This window comes from Sturnira hondurensis, unplaced genomic scaffold (assembly GCF_014824575.4).
Source record: "Sturnira hondurensis isolate 20B ecotype Veracruz unplaced genomic scaffold, ASM1482457v3 Scaffold0022566, whole genome shotgun sequence".
NCBI classification, from domain to species: Eukaryota; Metazoa; Chordata; class Mammalia; order Chiroptera; family Phyllostomidae; genus Sturnira; species Sturnira hondurensis.
In genome coordinates this window covers 4,595,318-4,618,277 of record NW_028095197.1, presented here as the reverse complement: position 1 = coordinate 4,618,277, position 22,960 = coordinate 4,595,318, and the positions used below count along the sequence as shown (strand labels likewise).

The 22,960-nt window shown below is 46.4% G+C and overlaps 1 protein-coding gene across 1 annotated transcript in view; it reads right to left on the bottom strand.

The window, feature by feature from the left end:
* DAPK1 (death associated protein kinase 1) overlaps positions 1–17,083 on the bottom strand; it is a 177,236-nt gene extending 160,153 nt beyond the window's left edge. The window contains exons 1-2 of the mRNA XM_037036143.1: positions 16,574–17,083; positions 15,550–15,719 (exon numbers count right to left, since the gene is read on the bottom strand). Coding sequence (XP_036892038.1) covers positions 15,550–15,611 — 62 coding nt within the window. The 5' untranslated portion in view covers positions 15,612–15,719; positions 16,574–17,083. The remainder of the gene's footprint in view (positions 1–15,549; positions 15,720–16,573) is intronic.
* Between the last annotated feature and the right edge of the window lie 5,877 nt (positions 17,084–22,960).

Below are 22,960 nucleotides of genomic sequence, written 5' to 3'. Positions count from 1 at the left end.
ATGATTTGTCTTGGTATGGGTCTGTTTGGGTTCATCTTAATTGGGACTCTCTGTGTAGCTTGAATTTGTGTGACTTTTTCTTTCACCAGGTTGGGGAAGATTTCTGTCATTATTTCTTTGAACAGGTTTTCTATCCCATGGTCACTTTCTTCTCCTTCTGGTACCCCTATGATGTGGATATCGTTACGTCTCATGTTGTCTCAAAGTTCCCTTAAGCCATCCTCATTCCTTTTAAGTCTTTTTTTCATACTGGGTGTTTTTACTTACTTTGTCTTCCAAATCGCTGATTCAATGCTCTGCTTCATTTAGTCTGCTTTTATTTCTTTCTAGTATATTCTTCATTTCAGATATTGCATTCTTCATTTCCAACTGTTTCTTATTCATTGTTTCTATGTCCTTTTTCATGCTGATGTAGTTCCCACTAAGTTCCTTGTAGTTCTAAGTTTCCTGAGTATCCTTAAGTTCCTTAAGCATTCTTACAACCATTACTTTGACTCTTTGTGTAATACATTGCTTGCCTCAATTTCTTCAGCTCTTTCACTGGGGGTTTCTCCTTTTTTTCATTTTGGGTTGTTTGTTTGTCTCCCCATGTTAGCTGACTGTTTTTGTTTGTTTCTATGTGTTACATAGATGTGCTTAGATGTCCTGTGTTCATACGGTGGCCATATGTAGTAGGAATCCTGTGGGATCCAGCGGTGCAGCCTCCTGGATCTCCTGAGCTGGATGCTCTGGGAATGTCCCTTGTGTGGGCTATGGGGGCTCTCCTATTGTATTTGAGTATTTATGGTTGTTTGCCCACACGTTGGTGGGATCTCCCCTCTGACTGGCTGACTGTGAGGCTCAGTCCCCACCATGGCTTATATGCTGTTATATAAATGCTGACAGAACAAAACAACACAACAAACAGAACTAAAGCAAAAAGAAAAACACCCCGAAACAGCAAAATCAACAACAAAAGAGCAAAGAGTAATAAAAGTGGAATGAGAAATAGAATAGTAAAAAAAGGAAAAAATATATATTTTTTCCTTTGGTCATATTTATATATTGGTCATATTTATATATGACCAAAGGAAAGAAAAATGATTATGAGAGAAGAAGAGAAACAATATGAGTAAGGAATAGAAAGAGACACTTGGCAAAAAAAAAAAAAGAACAAAGAAAGGGAAAGAAAAAATATGAAAAGGACTGAAGAAGAAAAAAATGAAGTAAGAAAAGGCAAGAGTAAAATAAGAGCTATGAAATAGAGAAAAAAAGAAAACATGAAGAAAAAATAATAAAAAGGCTATGCAAAAGAAAAGTCATGAAAATAATAAAAAAGAACAAAGTGGACTTTATCTCAGCAGAGTTTAGTGCTTGCCTCCTGGGTTCTCCCTTTGGACACAGCTCTGATGCTGCCTGAAGCTGGTGTAAGCCAATGTCTGGTGCCGTCCACGTCCAGCCCGCAGCAGCCTGTTTGAAGCTACAAGTGATCCAGTTTGTGGCTGCCTCCTCTGGGTCTGGATGCACCTGGGATGGGCCTTCCTGTGCTGCAAGCCTGGCTTTTATCAGCACAGGGCTCAGGGGTGGGGCAGCAAACATCCGAAGGCACTGCAGGATCTGCCTCCCCCTGCCTCTGCTGGCTGGCTTGCTGACAATCTTAGTCTACCCACTGACCCAACTGTTTCTGAGAGGGTGAAGCCGAATTTCGAATCAGCATAAAAAGACAGCAAATTTGAGAGGACTGACTGACAGCAGGGAGATTGCCAGTTCCAAAAAGGATTAACATCAAGTCCCTTAAGTTTTCACTTTTATATTGCAAGTATGCCAAGGCAAACTGCTGTGCTGTAGAGAGGCCGTGTTCACAGGCTAGGCACTGATGGATACTTGCTTCCTCTAAGAACCACCCTGGCTGTGGGGCAGATCAGTGCCTGGTGCCTCTTTTTCCTGGTACCTATTTTCCCCCCAGTAAGTGAAATGGGGTGAACCATATTTTACTTCCACTAGACTCATCTCTCCCCAGATACTTGAAAATTTTAAAATATATATGGCACGGAGATCAGGTAACATGGCAAAAAGTACCAACAGATTTTGGGGAAACCATCAGTACGCTACAGTGGAAAGGGCAGAACTATTTTGTCCATATCCTGCTTGTCCATGACCTGCTGTCCAGCTAGCAGAGTGAGACTGGGACCCACTCTGTACCTTTGTGGGGCTATGGCCTCTCAGGACTATTCTGAGGATGAAAACATACTATGCATCTTAAAGAACATTTTAGTGATTACTTGTCCACTTTTAAAACACATAGGAATGATTACCACACTTCTTCATTTCAGAATTGTGTGATTATAACTAGTTAAGGTAATTGATCCTCCAATCATAGCTTTGTCTGGAATGCATTCTCTATGCAGGATGCTGGGAACAAAAGAATAGGAACACCTCAAGGGGCAAGCTAGGGAAGGCCCCCAACAGAGCCAGCCATGTGATGCGGGGAGTCTAATGCTGGATGCCTGTGCCACAGAGGAAATGCCCCAGAATCTGCCAGAGGAGGGCACTGCTTTGACGGGGGTGAACGTCTTCCTGGGGCGAATGGAACATAAGCCCAACATCCAGAGCAGGGAGGAGAGTTCCCGCATACTGATGGTGAAGACCTGGCTCACATACTCCAACAGGGGATCAGTCACACAGAAAACCCAGGATCACCTCAGCCACTACTGGGTGCCCCTTTCCTGGTTATTCTCCACCTCCTCTTTCTGTCCACAGCCACCCCCACCCCCACGCCCTAACAGTCTGATCTTCACTCCTTTTTGCCCTGTGGGAGGCTACCCTTGAATAAATTCTGCATCTTCCTGGCTCCCTGCAGGTGGTTAATGGGAAGCACTGGTGGGAGGCTGGAGAGCAGGAGAGAGAGGTGGGTGTTTCTTCCCCGAAGTGGCAGGTGTAGGTGGCCCTTCTTGGTGGCTTCAGCTCAGCCCTAGGTATGGATGTGGAATCCCCAGACAGTGCGTACTTGGCCATCCCATAACCTTCACCTGGAACATGGGAGCGGCCTCTTTCCAACTGGCAGTCTGACTTGATACATTTCCCTTTCCACATGTCCCCCAAATCAGCCCCCAAATCAGCCCCCATCCTTGCACACCCTCGCCCACTGACAACCTTCCCCAGTTGGCTTGCACAAGTGCCCCTCCCCAGGGGTCTGGGAGAAAGAGCAGAACGCATTCCTCGGACCACCTGCCAGGGGTCCCCAGACATGACCTTTTACTTTTAAAGACCTGCTCTGAGGAAGACCATCTGAAGCAATAACTAAGCTACGCAGGCTGCCACAGTCACACAGCGTGCTACACTGCCCAGGCCTGCTGAAAAGGCAGAAACCGGGGGCCTAAGAGAATAAAAAGTAAGGAGTTATCTAGCTTTAACTGAAAATTAGGAATCAGCATGAAAAAAAGCACAGCTATTAAAGCGGGTTAGAAACAGAGTTGTCAAGATGGCAGTAAAGTGCCGGGAAAGAGGTGGGTGGACCGAGGTTAGGCAGTAATGGCTCTGGCCATGACTCACAGCGGCCTGCTCAGCAAGGAGGGCACAGCGGAAACTGCCGTTAGCCGTGGGTGGCTCTCGCACCTACGTGAGCGACATCTGTAAGTTTGACCAGCCACCTTTCTAGGCCTTACTCATCGTCCCACACCCCAGGCCTCTGGGACACGGCAGATTAAAACAGCCATTGCCCCAGACCTCTCACTCAGAATGACCTCTGAATGAATGAGTGAATAAATGAATACACCCTCCACGCCAGAATGACCTCTCTCTGCCCGACATGTTTCTCTCACCTCTTACTTAGGCTTTCCATTACCATTGGTTGTGCAAAGTCTGCCTACCCTACTGGATCAGAAACTTGTTGAGATGTGGGGACCTGCCCAACACCCCAGCAAGTGCCATATCATCAGATGACCAACCAACCTTGCATGAGTGACTAAATGACAGACAAGTATTATGGTTCCCAGGACAATCTTGTTTAACAGTCTATTTAAGTGACTATTTAACATTGTTACTCTCTGACATTTCACCTGAACTCACCCTACAGACCCAATTTCCAGGTATCTTCCTTTTCACATCTGTAAGCAACTCTTGTTACTTTTATAAACTAAAGGTATCCACTTAATGGCCCAAAGAATAAGGATGCATCCTTTTCTTTTCTTTTTTCCACTGTTGTTCAACTATAGTTGTCTCCATTTTTGCCGCACCCATCCCCACCTCCCACCCTCCATCCTACCCCCTTTGGCTTTGTCTATGTGTCCTTTATACACGTTCCTTGACAGCCCTCCCCTTATTTCCCCCTATTATTCCCCTCTCCCCTCCCCTCTGGTTACTGTCAGTTTGTTCTTTATTTCAATGTCTCTGGTTATATTTTACTTGCTTGTTCGTTTTATTAAGTTCCACTTATAGGTGAGATCATATGGTATTTGTCTTTCACTTCCTGGCTTATTTCACTTAGCATAATGCTCTTCAGATCCACCTGTGCTGTTGTGAAGGGTAGGAGCTCCTTCTTTCTTTCTGCTGCATAGAATTCCCTTGTGTAAACGTACCATAGTTTTTTGATCCATTCATTTACTGTGGGGAATTAGGTTGCTTCCAGCACTTGGCTATTGTAAATTGTGCTGCTATGAACATTGGGGTGCATAGGTTCTTTTGAATTGGTGTTTCAGGGTTCTTAGGGTATAATCCCAGCAGTGGAATTGCCAGGTCAAAAGGAAGTTCCATTTTTAGTTTTCTGAGGAAATTCCAAACTATTTCCCATAGTGGTTGTACCAGTCTGCATTCCCACCAACAGTGCACTAGGGTTCCCTTTTCTCCACAACCTCACCAGCACTTGTTGTTTGTGGATTTGTCTATTGATAGCCATTGTGACAGGTGCGAAGTGGTATCTCATTGTGGTTTTCATTTGCATCTTTCTGATGGCTAGTGATGCTGAGAATCTTTTCATATGTCTCTGGGCCCTCGGTATGTCCTCCTTGGAGAAATGTCTGTTCAGGAGGCATCTTTTCAAAGTGGCCTAATGTGTGGCAGCCATGTTCCTTGAACAAATGAGCCCCCAGTCCAGGGGAACAAGGAAGGGCACTCAACATGTAAGTGGGCACTTACTCACAGCAGCTGGCAGAGCCTCGCCATTAAGCAAATCCGAACAATTCAGCCTTTCAGTCACCAACCTAATAGGCTTTTCTTGGCACAGGCAATTCTGCCTTGGCCAAACATTCATTTTCACATCTTAAATCAGCATGTGTCAGAAATGAATGGAGGCTCAGACCTGCCCTATGCCTTGCATTCTGTAGGAAGCTCATCTTTGTCAGGAGCTAGGAGCCCACACACTTCTTTCAGCTCCTTTCTCCATAAAGATGCGTTACAAAAATCAGTGACTTGCTTCTCTGATCGAATTCCTAGGGCCTTATTGGGCTGCTTGAGATGTTTTTTTTTTAACTTAAAAAGTAGCTACAAAGGCCCTGGCCAACTGGCTTATTTGGTTAGAGCATCATCCCGATACGCCATGGTTGCAGGTTCAATCCCCAGTCAGGGCACATACAGGAGACAACCAATGAATGCATAAATAAATGGGAAGACAAATTAGATGTTTTTCTCTCTCTCTCAAAATCAATCAATAAAAAAATTTTAAAGCAGCTATAAAAACTAAATCAACTTTTCATGAACTTAGAGTATACCATATTAAAACATAAATTTGCATGTTGACATGTCTCAGGTTCCTAAGAGCTCCGGGAAGACCGGCGCCCAGAGCATTTATGAGCAGCCCTCTCACTGAGCAGGTAACTCCTTGCTGCCGGGCAGTTTTTACTCACTCTGGCTTCCTTGAATACATCTCCTCCCATCTTAATGGAAACTCTTTAACATATGCTTCTCCTGCGCTCTGCCCACAGAGGGGTCCAGGTGGGCTTTGGAAATGGCATCTCCTGAAACCCTGTCTCCAGCAGCTTTGAATACACAACTAAATTCCCAGCTAATTTGCTCCCCAGGAATTCCAAGAATCATTTACCACACTCTCATGGGGCTGGCTGAGAGAGCCCAGCTCATAAGTCAAACAAAGCCCTGTGTTTGCCAGCATGGGGCAGGGACTCCTTGAAGGGCAGATAGGGTAAACAAAGTCAAATTTGGCAAAATGAGCCCAACCTGCAGGCTGAGCCCAAGATGGAGACAGAGGGAGAAGAGAAAGAGAAAGGATAGAACCGAGGAGAAGAGAGCCCTCACCCCGCCCCTGAGCCAGAACTTGGGCGGAGAAATGAGGGATGAACGGTGAAGAGGCAGGACCCCGGTGGCAGACTCGGAAGCATGCTATACAGTCTCTACCTCTTGCTCTCACTCGCTCACTCTCTCCATCATGTTTAAAAGCCACCGCTCCTTGAGCGCTTACTGTGCGCCTATTGGGCCAAGCACTTCATCACACACATCCTCCCAGCGACCTTGATGTAAGTATAATCATGGTCCCCATTTTGCAGATGGGAAAAATGAGTCTCTCAGAAGTCAAGTGACTTTCCCAAAGCAACAGTAAGTACATTGTGGAGTCAGGAATTTGAGTTCAAAGTTCTCATCATACCCTCATTTCTGGATACGTAATCTTCATAAGGCAAACAAACAAGGCCTACTGTGTGTTTCCATTATACCCGCCTAACAAAAAGACACAAAAAGCCATGTTCCATCACTCACAAAGAACTGGCCAGCCCTAGGGGGATCCAAGAATCACATGCATGAAGCAATTGTAAAAGAATACAAAGTGGCCAGTTACTTAATCCAAAGCATTAAGGGAAGAAGGAACTAAGAGAGGGCCTTCCTGACGCACATGCCGGGGAGAAGGCTGCAGGCTGAAACCAGCCAGGTCATCATACATATTTGCTTATTTCTCCAGGTTAAAATTTCTCTCTAATGAAGCCAATTTTTCAAAATTATCCGCATTAAAAAGAACATTGCTTCTGAAAATGAAGCCTGCAAAGGCTGGTCCACATTAATTAGTAGTAGACTCATTCATTAGTAGGATGTACTCATTCAGTGCCCAAATCACACTAGGCAAAGCCGAGGGACTTCCACACCACTGCAGGCTCGCCTCGCCTGTCCACAGCCACGTTAGCCAGCACACCTACGTCTCTGTGCCAAAGGAGGGGCGGGGAGGAAAACACAGGCCGATAACACTTTGTCCTGGGAAAGATTCCACTTGTACTCATTCACATCCTCTCCCAAACGACTGAGTTCCTGCCTAAAGCTCCATGTGAGGGGGACTAGATGACGGTGCTTGGAGCAAACCCTACCAACTCTCAGTGCAAAGACTGTAAATATCTCCCATCCACCCGACGCTTCTTTGAATTACAGTGCAAAGAAATGCCATGAACAGAGCCCCTGCCAGCCACCTTACGGGTTCACCACCAAACCGGATGACAGGTGAGGATTTCACTTCATTCCAACTGCACAATGTGGGAAAAGTGACGTCAGGGAGAAAAAAGCAGCAATGCCTTGCGCCAGCCAGGCCTGGCCCAGTGCACGCTGGTGCCGATGCCCCACTTGTCTGCAGGCTGTGGTAACCAGCCAGCAAACAGGCCACTCCAAGCTGTGGTGGGGCAGGAAACAAACCCCGGACCATGTGAAGCCAGAGGAGGTGCTGAGGACCAACTCGGTGGAAGTTTCCGGCTTTGCTGACAGCGGTTCCCATGCGGATCCAGGATACCCTGAGTGGCAGAGAAGACACTCAGGAAGACAACTTTCTGTATTCACATGCCAGGTGTACAGTGGAAACTCCTCTGCTTTCAGTCTTGCTGATTTATAGACCAATAAGAGAGTGTTTGTAAGACAGCACATATGCTCTCAGGGCTTTCTGCCTTACCAAGTTTCTAAGGGCAGCTCCCCTGTGTATCATGTGCAGTCCGGTGTCTCGGACGTCAGCAGCGAGCGGTGAGAAGTCTGTTCTCTGCAGGACCCATAAACCTGCAGTGCCACGGCTTTGTTTTTCTAATGTGAAGCAGCTTGTAACTCCCAGCCTATTAAACATTACACTCAAAAGGTTGCAGCCTTTCATCACTTTCCCAGAGACACACATTTCCGCTGCTTACCCATAAACCACAGATGGCAAAAGAAACAAGTAAAAACCATTGAGCTCTACACAGATTTAGAAGAACCTCTCAGAGGAGAACGGGTACATTAGAACTGAATCAGCGCCAACTACTGACCTCTTCTCTCTCGGGCCACTCCCTCTGGGTCCCAGCGAACCCCTGTCACTCTTTCCTGCATCATCTAAGTCACAGCCACCGCCCTGCACACACAGCCTGTCACAGACAGACGCAGGAGCTGCCAGGCAGACACAGAGACAGGAAACTTAGGGACATCTAATCCTTTTTGTGATGGGACCACAGGGGCAGGGCACCGATTACTTCCCTATGTGGTTTTTTCAACTAGAAAATTCAATATAGGGGGGGTGGGTGGGCAGAAACAAGAGCGTGAAAGATCAAAGCAAAAGCTTAAAAATCCTGATACTCTTTTTAAGTTAAAAAGGAAAAGTCTGCATAGTTTCACAGGTACCATTTTCTAACAATGAGCTGTGGAAAGAACTACTCAACCATGGGGAATAATGGAAATCAGCCCCTCCCCTGAAGGTGAAAACTTACCATATCGATTGTACTTGAGATATTTAAAAATCAGCCACATTCATCATCATCACATTATATCTTAATAAGAATAATCAGGCAGTTTTGATGGCCCAAAAAATTATGTCCCCAAAGAGTCCATATTAAGAGCTCAATTTCCCAGCCAAAAACCACAAGGCTTCTGACTCTAAGCACCATCAATATGAACTTTCCCAACACCAGTGATCAGAAGTTTATAGCACCCATTGGTTCAAACGTTACGTTTTTCATCCAAAGTTGAATGTGTTTATAAAGAGAAAAAAATTCAACAACATTCCCCCTTCTCCCGACCCACCCTGACGTCTCCAAAAATACTTTAAGTTACTGAATAAAATTTCTCAAGCTCACAATAGAAATGTCGACAAGCAGAGCACAAGGGGAAACCCCCTCAGAGGTAAGCAACATTATACTTAGATGACCACAGCGTGACCTGTAAGCCACACGAGCGCTCAACGTCACTTACAAAAGGCAGACGTGACAGACAGGTCACCGAGGACCAGATCGGTCAGCTCTCACCAAAGATCAGTTACTAGCACATGACGGTATCTTTCGTTTCGTTTTGGACTGGGATTGAAAATGAGACACAAACTCTGTCAGGTTTCAGACTTTTTCACTGCAAAATCCACTCCCCCCTGGCACATTAAACTTAGAACTGGGGTACAACCAGACTTCTCGTTTTACCTAGGAAAAATTTACCAGTTAGGCAAAGCTATTTTAAACCCATTTTAGTTAGATGGTGTAGAAAAACCGAATGTCAATCTTTCTTCCCCTCTCCTGACTGCATATTTAAAGGAATTCATTTAGAATGTTGACAAAGTGATAAATTGAATTTATTACAAATAATTATAGTTCCATGTAATCTCCTTCAAGGCTGAGAGACAATTCATTCTGTTTTGATAATTTACCACAACAAACCAAAGCAAAACACTTATGTATTCCTTTTCCCATAGTCTCAAACAATCACACACCCACCTTAAACCAGACGACCAGTGCCGTTTAATGAAAGGAGAAGCTGTCATTTAGGGGATGGCCTGCTAGGCAGAGCCTGGATTCTCACACATCACATTACTTAAAGGTTAAATAGTAATAAAGGTGTTCTGTGAACTTTCTGAAAAGCTAAACTATTAACTCTGGGACTTGGGTAAAATTATGCTGCACACTAACACCATTCACAACCGGGGCACGGCCATTTGGAAAAAGAGAGTAGCCGTGAGAATTCTGAGGTCAAAAGGTCAGCCTCTGCTGGGGTAAAAAGGAAAACCTTCCGTGAAATGGCACCAGTTATTTCTAATCATCCTCTCCCATGCAGACGTTAAAATGGCTGCCCAAATCACCTCTCTTCAGGAGCAACTTTATTTGGATTCCAAAAAGGAAAAAATTGCCAAATGGTAAGTAGTGCAGAGAACAAAATGAAACGGCCGGCCTGCAGCTCTGGGTCGCGCTCTTGCTGCCTGCTCACCAGCTGCTTGGGAAAGACACCTGGCCGGTCTGAGCGTCCACTGGGTGACATGGGAAGGGAGCGCGCTGATCACTCCGGCTTCTTCGAGGTCTGCATGTCCAAGGGTCCCTCACCAACAGAAGCTCCTCTCCTCCACCAGGAGGAGGCTTTCTTTTTTCTTTTTTTCTTTTGGTCAAAAATAAGTTTCTACTAAGGACAGACTTCCTGGCATTTTCTCTTTGAAAGTGGGGAAGAAGGCCCACGTGTTGACCAGTGGGATCAACGAGCCTGGTCAGGTCAGGGACGCACCAAAGTTGAGTAGGATTAAGGGTGAACGTTCATAACACATCCCACCACACATCCCAGCAGGAAAACAGGGCAGGCAAAGTAGTCTCAGTCTTAGTCCCATTGCTCAAGTGGCTTAGACCACACCCTCTGCAAAGGAGTTGAGCAGCACATATTTGTGACTCACGCCCCTTCCTCCCCACACCCCACGTCCCTGCCTTCAAGGATTTACAACTTTTCTGGAGACCAGAGGACATGCCTGGCAATGTCACCTCTTCCGATATAATCCCTATATGTAATTACTGAAATTCATTTGAGCATCCATCTCTGTAAGCTTATTGTGGGTTTTCCACAGCTTTGCAAGGATGCAATGATATTATAAGGCCTTTGGGTGCTGAAGTGGCTGAGTAAGACACAAGCTTATAGGATAAAGGACACACAGAGAGACAAGGAAGTCAGCCTCAATGCTCCTTGGTTTCTTCATCATTAAGATCCTTGACGCCCTAGGTTCCTGGCCTCATGGGACCTAAATTATGGCCACGAGTGGTCCAGAGACATGTTCCCAGTGCTAGCAAGCAAGCATCAGCCAAACTGTCACCCTCTGCCATCATCATGCCCTCCTTCACTCCCTAGAAGACCATCATTAGACCTCACGAAAATGCAGAGAATTTAATAACCACTGTTGCCTCTAATACACATATTTGAGCTTCATCTCTCTAAAACCCTGCAGCCTTTCCAATCAGAGGAAAGTTCTGGGGGCCCACGGAGCAGAAAGGCAAAGAGAGAAATCCCACTCAGCACAGTTGTCCAGGGTGCTTTCACTGGGCAGCCTTGTGGGCCCGCATTTTCCACGTGGGGAAGTTTCTCCTCCTTCCACCCGCACAGGAAAGCCAGGTCCTAGGACTCGCTCCTGCAGCCCGAGGTCACCCAATGGGAGGATGTACTTGGACTGCCAGGGCTTCTTACCATTTCTTGCTTCAGTTGCAATGCCTATGGGTTTTTATGCCAAAATGAAAATGGTTTAAATTTGAATTACTAGTTTCTAGAAGCCCTCCAAACCAATGTAAAATATTTAATGCTCCACCTTGTATTGTTTAAACTGATCTTGTGCTGGAAATTTTGGCTGCGGTGCACATTAGTGTTGAGTCACAGAGAAAGCAAAAGCAAAGGGGCTTGTATCCTACAAGCTGCAACCTTCCATGTCCTAAGCTCATCTCTACCAGAGTCATCATTTATTGAGATGCATGCGTCCATATATTAATCCATTCCTTTAATCAGCAAGCATTTACTGAGCACCTAATGTCACACATCTAACTTAGACCCTTAGAGAAATAAATGGAGTGTGATCCAAGGTCACCACTCTGTGACAACCTGTGGGAAAAGCAGATAATCAAACAACTACTGATTAGGCAACGTAGTAAATGCTGAGATAGGAAAAACAGGTCATTAAAAGTAATCTGAGGTAGTGACTATGTGTCAGATGTTTGTAGCCACTGCCTCTAATTCTAACAACATACTGCAGAAGTCTCCCCACTCTCCACATGAGTGTGCTGTGGGTGAACCACACGCATACCGCCTCTCTATCAGCATCAGCATCTGCACCACCACTGCATCTTAAATCCTCATCCTGGTCTCAACACTGCACCTGCCAACCTGCTTAACTCATTCAGACATCAATCAAACTTTGCCTGGTATTATGCACACCCTGGGGGAGAAAAGACCACCTGAAAGAACTTTCAAGCTAGCTACAAGGATAGTAACAACACAAAGCAAGGATGGGGCACGGCATGTAGCAGTCTACAGTCATGGATTGCATGGGACACACCAAAGGAGTGTTTCAGACAGCAAGTCTTTTCACTCCTGCAAGGGAGAAAGCACCGTGGAGGCATTTACTCAGGAGGTGGGACCCAGGTCTTAAGATCATGTAAGGTCAGACAGCAGAAGAGGGAAGAAGTCCAGGCCCTCAGGACAGCAGTGTTCAGAGAGGTGCCCAGAAAGCTCACAGGTTAGGCTGAAGCACAGCCAAGGGTGTAACTGGAGCACAATGGTGGGACAAGCCAGCCTGCAGTTGCCCCAAGTGCCAACTGATAAGAGACACTAAGGCAAGCTGGGGCATTCAAACAACTCAAGTGTAACAGCAGGTGGAGAAATCTGCTTTTATGAAAACTCCTCCCATTGACCACTGCCTGTGACAGAAGCAGCTCTTCGTTCCACCTCCTGAGATACAGGGTGAGACCCCAAAGGGCCTGCTAGAGTCAGTACACATGGTCACTACACTGTCTTCAAAAGACGACACCCGTTCACCGTAGGGCCTTGCTTCCACTCTGAAGGTGTGCAAGTTCGAGGCCAGGGAGAAGCTCATTACTTAGCATCAGAGTGGAGCGGCCCAGCGCTGGCACCAGTGGGTCTCCCCGTGCCCCTTTTCCCACAGGGCCTCTCTTCCCCAAATTGGTCGGCAGGTACTAAAAGAATATTGAGTTGCGGGCCAAGGTGTTAGCCTGCTCGGAACACCCACATGTCTTGGCCAGTCCTGCAGATGATAGCTATATTTGTTTAACTCTTTACTGCTGATAAAATACCTTTACATGTGTTAGGTGACTTGGTTTTCATAACAACCATGAAATGATCATTAGGCCTCTCATTCTTCAGATGAAGATCCTGAGGGTCAAGAGAGAGCAAGAGACCTGCGTCAAGGCGATAAAGCTAGCAAGCCGCAGAAATGATTTTGGAGCAGGATTTCTGCCCAGTGGTCTGCCTGCTGTATCCCTACAGCAATAATCGTACTTTATAAAGTTCTTTTAGAGTTCAGAGCAAGCTTTTTAAGGCAGCCTGGGGCAGTACAAACAGACACACACTAACCTACATAGACAGACAGACAGAGACAGACAAAGACAGACACATAGACATGCTCACACAGTCATCCTTCTACACACACACCCTCTGTTTTCCCACACACACACCCTCTGTTTTCCTAGAAGTAAAATAACAATAATATTCTACTTGTTTAAAAACCCATCTTCCCTCTTCTAGCTGTGGACCTCATTTCATAACATTTATAAGGCAAGCGAGTAGCTCTTACTTGGATTACTAATAATTAACAGTAAGTAGACAAAGTCTTAAACCCTAGATGTTGGTCTGTGTATAATTCACTGCTTAGGACAACCTTGCGTTTGTGTTAAATACCTGCCCATTTCCACTTTCTGCCACTGAACCCCTGCCTCCACCCCAGTCTTCTCTTAGGGACACGTGAGAAGCAGCACTGTCTGCCTTATATCAGGACTTGTTGTCAGGAGGCAGCCGTCTCCAAGGCAGACATGAAAACCACTGGACTTGACAAAAACTTCAAAGAACCAACCATTTAATCCATTTTTAGGCAAAACCAAAAGAAAGAGCAGCTAAATGGGCACATATACATTCCTTAAAAAAAAAATCCCAACTCTCAATTTTCAGAGCATTTCTTTCAAAGCCGCAGGTCACAGAAAGGAAATTATTCAAGAAACAATTCATCAGTTATTCTTGGACAGTGGGGAGAAAGTTACACACAGAAATGTAGACAGAGCCGAAATCAAAGTGAAATGCTAGTGACGAATCCGCAAACCACTTTTCAGGGCAGAGGCAGAGGGCGTGTCGTCACACCCACGAAATAGAGGTCACAAACTCCCCGTGCCAGCCACAGGGAGGCCTCATGTGTTTCTTCTTTCTCATAACATATAACTCTACCAAAAGATCTTAATGAAAGTAAGGTCGGTGTACTTAATCTATGAAGCCATCATCTCTCTGCGAGACCATTTATATAATCAGGCCACACTGCACACACAGAATTAAAATACATTTTTTCCCACCGTCCCCCTACTTCCAAAGAAAAACTTCATATGTCACTCATCTTGCTGAAACCCACAGGGATAGAGTAATTTATTTCTAGTTAAACCAAGTATTTCAATCATGTACTTGTAAACCTTAAACGTATCCATGAAACACCTTTTGTGAGAGCTTTCCTTCTGATTTCCTGACTCAGTAAATCTCCAAGACACCGTAAGCAACTCCAAAGCCAGTGATGTTCTCAGTCAATACCAAACATAAACAGAGATTCGCAGTTACAGCAACTTTTGAAAAAACTGCTTGCCTTCCACACTGCTTTTTGAATTCATAAAAAAATTTAGTTAAGCTCGACTTTCGTAATTCTCATTAGGTAATCTGGGGCGTGACGTTTGTAAATTTCCTTTTCACAAAAAGGAAGCAGGACATCAGGTATAGATGGAAAAATACACATTTTGATAACAAGTGTAAGTCAATACATACTTCCCATTTGTTTGGAGATCCTTTTGCCGACTTTACTCACAATACAAATACACTGCAGTCGGATTTCGTATGTCGAATTTGTAAATGTAGATGTCATATTTCCACTACAGTGAGACAGGGGCTCAACACGACCCAGCCAGACACCCAGGCAAGGGGAAACCAGCGCAGGCTTTGGGTGCCCCCAAAGAAACCATTGTTTGTCCCCCTAGAAACCGAAAGACTTTACACTCAGAATCACGACTCCCACGGCAATGGGACAGGCTCTGAATTCAGATAGCCATATTAGACTCTCACTCATTGATTTGTTAAAAATTTAACATTAGGAATGAAACCAAAGCCACCACTAACACCAACTGAGTACTTAAGTTCCTGGTTTGAGTCAGTTTCAAAATCGAAGCCTGACATCAACATCTGGCAAGTCTCCATGTAGTGCACAATACTTGGGCATGTTACTCTGAAAATTCAGAAAGAGGGAAAGAATGAAGACTTAAAAGGCCTATTAATTACTTTGTACTGTCTGTTTGAATCAGACAGAAGGGATAACTCCGGTGCAATTAGATCTTAGCGTTTGCCTCCTCCTGTCGCTAGGCAAAGCTGACTAGAGAACGGTAGGCAATTCAATGCGTTCTTGCCCAAGGGTCTTGATCAATACTTTGCATCATAATCTAAAGCTGAAACTGCCTGTCAACTCACAGACCCTTGGAGTTTGTGGTTTATTTCCGGTCCCTAGCCCTTACTGAGTGTAGCTCTCTTCTCTACAATTTGCGAATCTCCTGGAAGGGTGAGGGAGACGCCTGATTCAAACTGCATTTGTTCACCGCCCACTGCCCCCAACGTTTGCATCCCCACAATCCAGTAGCGAGCGCCTCTAAGAACCTCAGGTACCTGCCAAGTTCCTCTCCGGTGTCGTAGTAATCATCCACGTTTTCCTGCCTGAACACGGTCATGATAAACTGTCACGCCTCACCAAAGCCCAGCGCACTTCAGCTCCGCTTCCCAAACCATCACCACCGCTCCTGCGCCTCCATGGGTTCCTTGTGCATCAGTCTCCAGTCCTTAGAGAGAGAGAGAGAGGGAGAGGGGGGGAAAGGCAATTAAGACTAATAAAATGACAACCCCCAAAGGAAGTAAGCCTACCCAGGGCTCAGACCCGCTCGCTGAAGACCACTTCTCCGGAGCTGCCCCTCCCACCAGGTGGAAAGGAGCACCCTTTGTTAAAACGGGGCCACGGACGCCCCCAGGCCCCCATCGCCAGCGCGCTTGAGGAAGGGTACAAACGCACCCCAAGGTCCGCGTCCCCGAAAGCAGGCAGCTCTGCACTGATAACGACCAGCTCCGGAAGTGACTGGCCTCCCTTTTCTCTGCACACACGCCCACCCAGCTCCCCATCCACCTCCAGGGGCGCCGCAGAAGAATGAAGCCCTAGCCCGGGCTGAACGCGCCTGGCTGGAAGCATCACTCTCCAACAGCAGCCGCGGTGCAGCCCCCGCGTCACCTCTCTGCTCCCGCACCTCCGAGGCCACCCCCTCTCCTCCCTCGAGCCAGGCAATCCCTAGAGGCACATTCCTGGCGATTCCCGCTCCGTTACCCCGCCGACCCGGCGAGCGGCCGCCCGGGGGAGCAGGGGAGGGAAGGGAGCGGCCGAGGGAGGCGCGGCCGCCCGCTACTGGTCTCCTCGCCGTGACACAAAGCGCTCGGCCCGGCCCGCGCCACCTGTTCCCACCCAGCCTGCCGGGCTGGGGGCGCCTGCTCCCTGCGATTCCACTTCTCCCCGCAGCCAAGTTTACCCGCCTTGGCCTTCCGGGTGGCCCGGGGTGCTGCCCCGGCAAACCCCGCCGAGCTGCGGCCACGAAAACAACAGCGGCGTCGGGGCCCTGGAGGACCCCGGGAGCCGCGTGCGGTCACTCACCCGGGCTCCCGGGAGCACCGTTGGAGGCAGACAGCAGGCGCCAGCGCCGGAGACGAGCCGGGCGGCGGCGGGAGCGCAGGGAGGGAGCGACTCGGGAGCGCGGATCCCGTGCGTCCGCCCCGGAGTCTGCTCAGCCAGGCTCCCACTCCGGCTCCGGAGCAGCCCTTCGGCTCCTCGCCGGCTTCCGGGCGGAGGGCGGCCGCAAGCGACCAATGGGGACCCCGCGGGCGGGTTAGCGGCACGGCCCACCCACCTCCTAGCTCCCCGGCCCGGCGGGCGCTGCGGTTTGTGAGCCTCGCTCGCCGCTCCTCTCTGCCTAGTGCTCGGACTCGCTGGCGCGCTCTACCGCGCACACCCTGCACACACCCACTCACCCACAGCCACGCCGCGAGGGGACCGGGCGCAGCGGCGCGCAGCGTGGGCGTCCCACCTGTGACACGTCGCTACCCTGCCCCCTTCCGCTGGGTTCCAGAGAAATGCGATTCCTGCGTCCCACAAAAGTGATCGCCGGCTGTGTGCCAGGAACGGTGCTTGCCACAGGAAAATCACCAATTCCAAAAAAATACGTTTAAAAAAATGTCCGGCCCCCGTGAAATTTACCTTCCGGCGGAGCAGATGTAAGCAAATAAATAAGATTTGTTTTCAAGAAGTATTGAGACAATAAAAGAGGATAATGGTGTAGAGAAGGACGGGGAGGGAGTGGGCCGCATTGGATGGAGTTCCAGGTGTCTGAGCTGAGACCCACTACAAGAAGGTATGCGACCAGCGAAAAACGGGTCGAGATCTCAGGTCCCACCCACGCACGAAGCAGCAGAAACCAAGGGTGTATGTGTGCTGCCCAATACAATATTGGCTATTGAGGAGCTGAAATATGGCTAGTCCCAAATGAGGTGTGCAGTAAGTGTGAAATACACACTGGATTCTATGACAATATGAAAACAAGGATAAAAATATCGCATAAATATTTTATGTTAACTATATGTTCGAATGCTAGTATTTCAGATATATTGGGTTAAACCAACTATATTAACATTAAATTCTTTTTGATTTTTTGAAGTACAGCTATTAGAAAATATAAAAGCACGAGTGTGGCCAGTGTTCTATTCCTGAGAGCTGAGCTACCTACACACAGAAGCCGTGTCTATGGAGACCCCTCATCCATGCTCTGGACTTCTTACCCCGGGTTTGCACCAGGCCTTTGGGTGTGGGAAACAGAAAGGATGGCTCCCCTTAGGGACTGCTAGGGATCCCCGGAGAAAACCCCCCAGGGCTTTGGCTTCCTGCCTAGAAGAACAAAAACTGATGTGTGAGACCTCTGAGATTTCAGGTCCACCGCATTGTTCACATTCCCAGATTTTTGAAAATGGAATGATTTAAACTCTCTCTGGTTCAACAGAAATTTCCAGCCTTAGAGATTTTGATCTCTCGGGGCAACAGAAATGCCCCTCAGGCTTTATGTCTCACCCTTCCCTTCTCTGAGAACCTTTCATTCAATGGCTGGCAGGAAGGGCGTAATTCATCAGATAGAATCAAGCGAAGGCCGTAAGTTGGGAGGTGGTATGAATCTAAGTGGTGGGTTTAAGAATTAATACAAAAGGATCTGGGAAGGTGAGAAATAGTCAAAAATAACCAAAAAGTGATTCATCTGGAGGAAATGTAAATGACCACATCTGTGGGGCTGGGGGATGAAAACACAGATACTTGTGAGGAACTTGGAAAGTGCTTATGGGTGGCTGCTTCAATGGGTAATATTTTTCCCTGCGAAGTAGATGCATGTGATTTTCAAGGCAATAGGAAGCACTGGCTCTGTTTGGGCACCGGCATGTCTTCCCTCCCCTGTCTGGTACGCTGATCGCAGGAGATTTTCTGGGGTAGTGAAAAAGAGCTTGGGCTTGGAAATCACGGAATTGGATCCAGTATTGGTAGAGCCATTTAACAGCAGAATGACCTTGGCTGTGTCGCTTTCCTTACCTCTGAGCTTCACGTCTGTGCTAATTTAGGCAAGCATTTTAGAGAAGGAAAATGTGGTAGTTGAAAAACACACCCAAAAACTCAGTCAAGAAGTAGATTCATTCTACCTCTCCTTCCCATGAATGTGAGTTGGTTTTGGTGGCTTGCTTCCAAGAAAATGTGGTAGAGGTGACACAGTATAATGTCCTTCCAAGGCTAGGTTCTAAGGTGTGAGAGTTTCTACCCGTCTGCCTGTCTGTCTGTCTCTTTCTCTCACTTTTGAACATACACTGTCTCGCTCTCCCCACTCACTCTGGAAGTCCTCAGCTGCCATGGTTACCCAGGGGCTGCTGAGTGGAGAGATGGCAGGAAGAGAGAAGGAAGCCAGCTGTTTCAGCCCTTCCCCCAAGCTCAGCTATTTGTGTCTTTACAGCCCAAGTTCTATATGCAGAATAAATGATTGTTATTGTCTTACGTCGTTATTTCTGGGTGGTTTGTTACACACCAGTAGACAACTTACAAGAAAATTACGAAGAAAATAAGAAAACTTGTAACATGTACCAGGTTCCAGGCCAACTAAGTTATTCTCTCACTTAATCCTCAAGTAACTGTAAATTAGTTGTTTTTCCGCTTCTTACTTACACTTCTTAGTCTCAGTTTCATCACCTGCAAAATGGGGGATAATAATACACCTTTGCATGTTCCTCAGAGTTGTTGGAAGAATCTAAAAAGATAATGCATGCAACAAGACTCTGCACATTATAAACTACACAGAATGTTGGTGGTACATTTTTCATCATGTCCCAAGCAAGAAAGGCCCAAAGGGATATCTCTCACATGGAAGACAACAATGCAATAGCTCGGAAAGTATGAGATTCAAGCTGGAAAGGACTTCCATGAAAATAACAGACAATGTGGATGATAGATTATCATAATCAGGGTGATAGCATTTAAAATAGACTCAAATATAGAATTTAGAACATTACTTTATACCTCCTGCTGTAAAACCCAACAAATATCAGAGGTCTGACACATCAAAGGACTATTTCTTGTTCTCAGCACCTGTCTGTAGTGGGTAGAGAGAGGGCTCCACTCCACACAGAATTCAGGGACCCTGGTTTTGCCCTCTGATGGATCTATGGTCCCTTGACCCATCTGAGTTTCTCAGCTGGTCCTTTCCATCTACAGGCTGGTGGGAGAAGACAGAATCCAAACTGCATCTGAGGTCAGGCTAGAAGTCTAAGGCTCAATCATTTTGAAGGGACAAGGTGTTCTAAGACCAATCAAATTGAACCACATTAGCTCAGTTCACCTTTGGGTTACTTTTTAATAACATGCCTTTGGCTTTTGTTAAGGATTAATATTTTTCAATGGCCCCATGAGAAAGTTTCTGCACCCCTGGTTTCCCTGTGGAAGATACCAGTTAGGTAACTGAGTGCTTCCTGTACAGGCGGTCCCATGACGCTCCAGCTCATCCCAGCATTGAGCTCTAAGAGAACTTCTCTCTCCTAACCAAAAGATGTTTCTTTTCCTGTCAAATGATGAAAATTATAGCACTCACTCTGCTTTCCATTTTCCCCTGGATTCCAGAAAGTCCAAGCTCAGAAAGTTCAGTCCTTCACGCAATGGCTGATTCACCATGTCCTCCGAATCGATCAATAAGCATTTGTTTTCTAGTATATATTAGATGCCAAGGATGCAGAAATAAAGAGGAACATTCTCTGTCCTCAGGTGACTCAGTCTAATGAGGAAGACCGATGAACAAAGAGACAATTCCATTAAGGTATGATTGTGCCAGACATAATCCATTTGCTTCTCTAAATTTCTACCCACCCTTCTCCACCCTGACAAGTCAGCAGGCTGAGCTGTAAGATTATTTTAACTGATTTCCTTGTCCTTTGGCTCCTGATCAGTTCGGCAGTGGGGAACTCTGGCATGAGGTCAAGTAGAGGGGAGGAGAATGAGGCCAGGGTAGCGATTCTCCTGCTGTCCTCCCTGTAAGGTTGCCTCAGTCATCGTCAAGCCAAGGTCACTGCTCCTTGCCAGGTAACCTCTTCTACATAATTTTCTCTGTCTAGGCTTTGGTAATCACCCTCTGTCCTTGTCTCTTTGGACTTAGAGTTGGTGCCAGCTCCACTGTTACTAACCTGGGGTTCCTGCCCCATCTCTTACGGTTTCCCTGCATCTCCTTGAATCATCCTCATTTGAGTGTGCCATCTCTTTCTTCTGAGACCCTGACTGAGAGTGTAATGAGAGAGGAAGCTCAGATTGCTATGGAAACCTGGAGGGAGGGCACTTAATTCAGATAAAGGCTAGGGATAGAGGGGTCACAGTAAGGGTGAACCTAGGGTTGCAGGACAGTTGCCTAGAGGAGCTGACATCCTAGTTAAAAATATGAAAGAAGAATAAGAGCAGGAAAAGATGGTGGATAATGGGATGGTGAGGATGGGAGTTGAGGGCATCTAGACAGAGGAAAAGAGTGAGGCTAAAATCACAAATGTGAGGAAGATCATTCAGGCATCTGTAAGTAGTAAGGGCTCACACAGTGAAATGGCAAGAAGTGAGAATAGAGAGAGGTTGGGTCTTTTCCACCATACCCACGACTTGGATAAGAGTGGAGAGGTAGACCGAGGTAGATCTTGACAGTCTTGTCCATCATGCTCAGCACCTGGGTGATCACTCTGAAGACTCTTTGATACCCAGAGTTGATTAATGCTAACTTGGCACATCCTGGGAGATGATGGGTAGAGAGAAACAATAAGATACTTTAAGGAGCTAGGGATCGTAGGACTTGGTACTTAAGAAAAAGGACAGAGGCGGGGCAGTATCCAAAGTCTTGGTTGAGTGAGTAAGTAGATACTGCCGCCACATAGGCTGAAACACAGGTGGACAAGCTGTTTGGGGGCAGAGGAAATGTCTTGGAGACATGAAGTCTGAGGTGCCCGTGGGGCATCTAGGTGATGTCCAAGTGGAGATGGGTACCTATGGGAGAGACAGGGTGATTCTGGTGTACGGCAGAGGGTGCTCTCGAGCATGAAAGTAGATGAGGTCACCGAGGAGCAGGAGGCAGGGCTAAAAAGGAGAGCACCAGGGGCAGAACTCTCGGGAAAGGAAGCGTACTAACCCAAGCAAATACAGAAAGGAAAGCACGTCTGGCCCGTGGCTGTAGATTACCGATTAGTCTCATGAGCAACTGTGGTTTTACTTGCGTTTCTTGGGGCCAGAATGGGCACTGCTAATGGGCGGTGAATGAAAATCTCATGAATGTTGAGTGCCTCGCATGCCTCCTGTGTGCATATTACATCATGAGTATTTGCTTTCTATGTGGCCAAATTGGTTATTCATTAGGTTGTTAATAGATAATTAACTTCCATATCTATGCTTACCGCATCTTGTGAGTTTTATCCATCCCATTTATTTTCTTGTTTTTTTTTAAATAGTGGAATGTAATATTCACAAACAAAATAGCAAATGCTCATTACACACCTTCTTCTGAGCTGTGAATTATTTGAAGCACCTCTCTGGCCTCTTTCACCACTAATAGTCCAAAAACACAGCCTTTTTGTAGCATGTGGGTGTAATCATTAGGACTTCGCATTAATTGCCTGGCCCTCTGAACTAGGAGCTTGTGACCCCAGGTTTAAGACCATGGCATGGAGCTTGCTTATTTCTCTAGTCCCACTTTCCCTGTGACTCAGTTGTTTTACAGTTTTCACTTATTGTGCCTCATGGTGTTGAATGCATCTCTAATCCTCATTAAATCCTTTGTACAAACAAGCAGGGTATAAAAAAGACATATAAATCACTGACAGTATTTGTAAGGCCAGAGGAGATGATAAACCTCTGGGGTTACAGGTTTACTTTTGCCTTTAGTCTGATTTCCTTTAGTGCCTGCTTCCATTTCATCTAGGTTCTGACACTACCTGAAGCAAAAGATTGGTAACACTGAAGAGCACTTACCAGACTCATGGCCCAGACGCTATCCTTAAAGACATTAAAACTAAAGGTACATGGAGCTGCCTCTGAGTGACATAGACTTCATTCTTTTGCTAGTATTGTGTTGGCTAAAGAGTCCGTATGTTTTTTTTTCTGTCAAATAAATGACACACTTTTCATGTTTACCAGTAACTTCATTGATTTGGATATTTTGAGTATGTCGGCTGTCTTCCACATGATATAAAATTGATTGTTTTCAATTAACATCTCGATTTGATCAGTATTGACTTCAATTGGTCTACCCAACCGTGAAGGATCACCCAGAGAGAAATCTCCAGCAGGAAACTTTGCAGACCACTTTTGACATGTCTGATCAGTCACAGCACCTTCTCCGTGCACTGCACAAATCTTTTTTGGTGTTTCAGTTGTGTTCCTGCCTTTCTTGAAATAATAAGGCATAATATGCTGAAAATGTTCCCTGTTTTCTTCTGTCTCCAATAC